Source organism: Triticum aestivum, chromosome 3A, assembly GCF_018294505.1.
Source record: "Triticum aestivum cultivar Chinese Spring chromosome 3A, IWGSC CS RefSeq v2.1, whole genome shotgun sequence".
Lineage (NCBI taxonomy): Eukaryota > Viridiplantae > Streptophyta > Magnoliopsida > Poales > Poaceae > Triticum > Triticum aestivum.
Genome location: NC_057800.1, coordinates 726,512,988 through 726,518,811, shown reverse-complemented (window position 1 = coordinate 726,518,811; position 5,824 = coordinate 726,512,988). Strand labels below are relative to the sequence as shown.

Here is a 5,824-nt window from a genome sequence, read left to right as displayed (position 1 = left end):
CCTTCCTCAGTAAGAAGGGTTCGCACCCCTGTTATCCACACACGCATAATCCAATCGACCGCCTCCGGGCACCGAGACGTAGGACTGTTACTTCCTTCGAGAAGGGCCTGAACTCGTAATCCTCGCGTGCTTACAACTTCTCCATAGCTAAGATCTAGCCTCTCCATACACACCCCCCTACATCACTGTCAGAGTTAGAACCACGACAGCAGGCGCCGGGGAATGATCTATGTGCATACTACGTTTGCGAGAACATTCGCATGATGGCGTCCGAAAGGAGCGAATCTCAAAGACAGGAGTGGGTATGATATCGATTGTCAGAACACTATTCACAATTTTTACACCATTATCGATATCTAGTCACACAACTAATACACATGCATATTGATCTCCTTCTTAACAGTTCAAAGAGGTGCGGGACAAGCTCCTAGCACAGGACCGCATAGAAGCAATTCAAGAGGAAATAGCGGGATTTTTGCTCGACCAGGTCATAGATCCCAAAGGAGAATACTATTACCCGCTACCGCCCCATGAACCACTTCCAATTGTTATCGTGCTCCAAAGGCACCAATTAGCTAGGCTAATGCCACTGGCTCCGAAGGCACCAATTAAGAGAAATTGTGTGTGTGTGTGTGTGTGTGTGTATATATACATGTGTGTATATATGTGTGAATTAATTAATGGTGGTTGTGAGACATTCGATGATATATATATATATATATATATATATATATATATATATATATATTATGATCGGTTCTACTAGAAATTCTATTTATATATAAGCATAACGTGTACAATATGTAGTATCGTAAAATACCGGCAAACGAAAAAGAATTAAATGGAAAACACAAAATTAAATGAAAAAGAAATCATAAACCAAAACCCCCCCCCCCCCAACATTTTAATACCGGTTGGTGACACCAACCGGTACTAAAGGGCTCCCTGCCCCCGAAGCTGGCTCGTGCCACGTGGTTGCCCTTTAGCACCGGTTCGTGCTGAACCGGTACTAAAGGGGGGGCCTTTAGTGCCTACATTTTAGCGCCGGTTACCAAACCGGCACTAAAGGGCCTTACGAACCGGTGCTATTGCCCGGTTCTGCACTAGTGTACGTACCCCGCGGACCTAAGCTCCTCGATGGCACCCACCGCGACGGTGGAGTGCGTCCACTTCCCCTTCAGCTCGGCATCGACCATCATGAATGGAGAAGCTTGGAAGGAAGGAGAGAAGTTTTGGGGCTGGATCTGAGGGCATTGGACCTCTGGTAGGCTTTGAGCAATGGAGCGAGGGATGAAAGCATGGGGGAAATGATTTACTGACCTCCTTGTTTTTATAGGTCAGTAAAAGACCAAGAGTCCCCCGCCGCGCCATACGAAACGCCTGTATCCCAACGCATCGTGTTGTTATACACGCATCGGTAAATCAACTTGTTGATGATATCCCTTAAAAGCCCGGGCATGATCTCCAAATTGACGAGACATGCCAATAAAAAGGTCGCCTCGAGTAACGATGTATGATAACTGGCGTAGCCTCACGACAGGTGGTGGCGGTTCGATAAAGCTGTCAGGGTTTGAACCCTCTTACTGGTAGTACCCACGTGGCAAGTCTTTGAGACTAAGTTACTTCGAAAACCTCAGACATGGGTAATTGCCGTCGTAGAAAGGACTCTGAGACCTCTCATGTGAGGATAAGGTTCAAAACACATGGTTGTCGGGGTCAACTATAAAAAGAAACCCGATAAGATTCAGTCGTTGAAGAGTTCGGGTTCAAATACGAATTGACAAAGGAACTCGCCTGCCAAGCCGAAGAAACCAGTCCGAGGATGGAGTTGCGGTCTTACGCTTCAAAGAACAGTACATGGGCTACTGATGGTGTCCTGGACTAGGGGTATTAACCTGTAAGGCCCGCAATCCATGGGTCGGGCTTATGGCCCGCCGATCACTAAAGGAAGGACCTCCGAAGCCTGTGAACCTCGGCATGACTAAGATGGAGATCTTCAGAGTATTGGCATGTACTTCAAGAATTACTTTGGAGCCGGCATGTTCCCTCGCAAAAAAAAAGTCGACATGTTGACAACCGACCATGTGTATAACCTAGGTACCCCTGGTGCATTTATAAACCGAGAGGTTTAGTCTTTAGAGGCGTGATTACTAGCCTTAGGGTTTAGAAGGCAATCATATGAATCTCAAGGTAGATCATCTTGTACTCTGTGGCCCTTCACATCAATACAATCAAAACAGGACATAGGGTTTTACCTCTTTGAGAGGGCTCGAACATGGGTAAATATTGTCCCCCTCCGTACTTAGTTATCATTATTCCTAGATCCACAGCTCAGGACCCCCTACCCAAGATCGTCGGTTTCAGAATCAACACCTATGTTTCCTCTTCGTGCAACTATCCACATCATCAAGCCATGCATGTCAATTTGTTTCACTAAATTTTGTGTGGGCTTCGAGCAAATATATGTAGGTCATCTTACACACATTTTATGTAAGCACGTTGTTGACTTCAATCCAACATTTTCTCTTTTTATATAACATTTTATCACCTGCTTTATATGCTTTACTGTTTTTAAAATATATACTGAGAGCAATCTTAAATTTGTTTTTGCATAGTTTTAGTTTTTCAGCATTTATTTATGCATTTGTTTTTATTAAGGTTCCCGTAGCAACGCGTGGGGCATAATCTAGTATTCTTCTAGACAGGCCAGAAGAATGAACAGATTTCTCGACCCATCCAAAATGTTGAAGTACATGTCCGAAAAAGCCCTAAATGGAAGGGGGAAAATATATGTTAGGAAGGTTGCAATTTAAATGGACTATTGGATCTAATAATCAAAACCATATAAATTGTTCAAAACCTTGTCAATTCAAACCTTTTAGACATAGCCTAATTTAAATGCATCTTATTTCAGGCATGTTAAGTTTAAGAGTGGCAGTATGTCAAATCCATGGTATGATTGTTAACAACCTCAAACGTTGAAAAGGTGGAAAAGAAAATGCTTAAATAAAAAAACTTTGGATATATTTCACTATTGTTTCTTCAATTTACAACTGCTTCGTTTTGCATCCATGGAGCAATGTCACAACATGGCCACATAGCAACATTGATTTATTCAGAGAACATCGTTCTCCCTTGCAACTGCTCATCCAACAATCATATCCTCTCGTAGTCAAGTTTGTCTGACTGCATAAGGAAACATACTCCAATCACAAACAAAACCCCAAAGAAAATATAGAGCTTCTTCATGAGGGGGGTATTCATCATTAATTAGATGTTCAAATTTTTGAATAAGCAAATATTTAGGAGAAAATGTTCAAATGGTTGCATGGTAAACCATGTCTATGTCAAAAACAATGGGTAACCAGGAAGTATTGTGGTATAACGAATGATGTGTAGTTAAACCATACCTTGATGAGCATATAAGTTGGGAGCCATGCCGGCGGGGTTGGAATCCCCACCCACGCGATCTACGTAAGATAGATCCATAATTCAGTCACGAGAAAATTTAGCGAGACATGTATGGACAATTGTTTAAGATCCGTTTAAAGTTGATGAACAAATTAAGAATGGTGAACGAGAACTAATTAAGGATCAAAGCAGCAATGTATAATTACCAGAGCATACTCTCCGGTCTCTTCAAAGATTCTGATGTCCAAAACCTACACTTGATAATTTGGCGATTAGTAAACTGAAACCAGCAGTAGATATATTATATAACCTAGGATCGGCGAAGTTAATTGCCTCGCCGCGGTCTTCATATATGTAGTCTAGCCCCTTGTAGAAGGGTGGGTGCCCCACTGATAGGTACTGAAATTAGCAAACCACGCACGGTCATTAAAAGCCAGCAAATGAAGCTACTCACTGCTGGTAAAATCAAGACGAAATTTCTGGAAAACAGGGTTTGAAATTCTACTACAGAAATATTCATGCCCCAGTCAAGCTCAAAGAAAAAGGTCAGATTTTATCACAAACAGTACAAACTTGTTTAAAATTTTGAGTGCATCCATGTACTACGGTGTAGCGCGTATGATACAATACACACGTACATTGATGCTGTTCAGATACTTTTCTTTCTCGACGCGCACGATCTGCCCTTTCTTCACTGCACAGAGGAAACATATGCAATTCAAGTTCAGTTAAGTAAGAGGGACACACGCGCAGCGGCAAGCACGAGTAAGCTCGAACCGAATGAATAAACAATGTACGTATTTCGAAGCATCGGTCTTACTGGAGTATACGGGCTTCTTCTTGAGGATCTTCTTGGGTGCCGGCGGCGCCGCTGCGGCAGCCGGCTTCGCCTCGCCGGCCGGCTCGGCGGCGGCGGCGGCCTTGACACGCCTGCTCGATGACGGCGTCCATCTTGCTGGCGTGACCAGCGCCGTCGTCGGAGAGGCGGTGCGGGCGAAGAGAGCCCGCGGCGCCGAGGCGAGAGCTTCCATTGCTGTAGCTGTGGCTCTAGCTAGCTAGGGGGAAATCCACGAGAAGCTGCACCGCGCGCGGCGGATAAGGCGGCCACGGCGGTGAGGTGTGGATTAGAAAGCAGCTAGCGCCACAGGGTGTTTGGGCCCAGAAATGTGCGTCACCAATGTGTGAACTGGAAAGTATGGCCCAGTTACGTTCGGAATTTCGGCCTGGTTTATAGGGAACATTTTTTTGGGTAGACTGGAAAAAATGGGGAACATTTTTTTTTGGGAAGTTTCTCGGAAATCTTGAGTAGGGCATTTTGGATACCAATCTCCATGGAGGCCTTAATTTTGAAAAAAAAATCAAAAGACAAACTGTTTAGTTTGAAAATTTTCTGAGGAAAATACACATGTATACAACAAAGTGTACGGATGTAAAATTTTATAATGAAATACCTTCAATTGCAAGCTTAAAAAAATCATGGACTTTGAGGACGAACATTACGTATGTTAAAAGCAAGCCTCAGATTCAAAAAAAATTGTAGCTCTCGTTTTAACGGATTTTGACCTGATTTTTTTTCAGGTATTGACCTGAAAATGTACACACTTGTACATTATATCTCTAGGTACATGTGTATTTTTTTACAAATTTTTTGAAACTGAAATATTTGAAATTTGAACTTTTTAAATTAGGGCCTCCATGAAGCTCGGTCTCTATTTGGCATTCTTGGGAGTTCTTTCTCTATCTTGTAGGACCGGAGCATATCGACCAGAGGGGAGTGAATGGTAGATTTAAAATTTCTTTCAAAATTTGAAATCTCTCGGTATAACACAAAAAATAAACTTAACATATGCAGATCTACGAAAGAAAAGAACTCTGAAAAAAAACATGATGAACGGATAGGTAAGCTTTCGAGAGAGAGCTGCTAGAGCACAAAAAGTAAACTCACAATAGATACTATTACTGAAAGTAAACTGCGGAAGGGTAATATGGAGGCGAGATGAAACCAGTGGTGCTCGATGGCGAGAAGTTATTTGTTTGACCAATTCCCTCTTATGCAAAAGAGCTACGTATGGTTAGAGGGACTTGTGATTGAATACATGAGCAAAACTATCACCGTCCTACTCTCCTTGACAAAGTTCATCAACTTGTGTCGGTAGATACTTCACACGATGTCCATAACCTTCACAGACTTTGTCTTCGAAAAAAATTACTCTTGGTCACTCAGACAGAAACCTAACCGTCTAGAGAGTTAGTAGCTTTCAAGAGTAATAGGTTCAAACTTTCTACTTAGATCTCTGTGATGCTCGACAACTATCTAAGTTTTGGGCTTTGGGGTTTTCTATCTGTGGATTCACTCAAATATTTTTTAGAGGGGTGCTCAAACAATCTTCTAAAAAAATAAGCTAAGCCGCCG

General features: G+C 42.6%; 1 protein-coding gene across 1 annotated transcript; it reads right to left on the bottom strand.

Annotated features, from left to right (window-relative positions):
* Positions 1-3,002: 3,002 nt before the first annotated feature.
* On the bottom strand, positions 3,003-4,540 carry LOC123059482 (NAD(P)H-quinone oxidoreductase subunit O, chloroplastic). Its single transcript, XM_044482045.1, has 6 exons — positions 4,232-4,540; positions 4,050-4,105; positions 3,745-3,810; positions 3,618-3,662; positions 3,411-3,470; positions 3,003-3,186 (listed from the first exon to the last, which is right to left on the bottom strand). Exons 1-6 carry the CDS (start codon positions 4,440-4,442, stop codon positions 3,157-3,159), a joined length of 468 nt encoding a protein of 155 aa, XP_044337980.1. The 5' UTR covers positions 4,443-4,540; the 3' UTR covers positions 3,003-3,156.
* Between the last annotated feature and the right edge of the window lie 1,284 nt (positions 4,541-5,824).

What these genes read in the sequence shown, in the direction of transcription:
- LOC123059482 (XM_044482045.1), bottom strand. Translation starts at nt 4,442, where the DNA reads ATGGAAGCTCTCGCCTCGGCGCCGCGGGCTCTCTTCGCCCGCACCGCC. An exon ending in TATATGAAGACCGCGGCGAG is followed by an intron (nt 3,663 to 3,744) that starts GCAATTAACTTC and finishes TATCAAGTGTAG; the next exon opens with GTTTTGGACATCAGAATCTT. An exon ending in AGACCGGAGAGTATGCTCTG is followed by an intron (nt 3,471 to 3,617) that starts GTAATTATACAT and finishes TATCTTACGTAG; the next exon opens with ATCGCGTGGGTGGGGATTCC.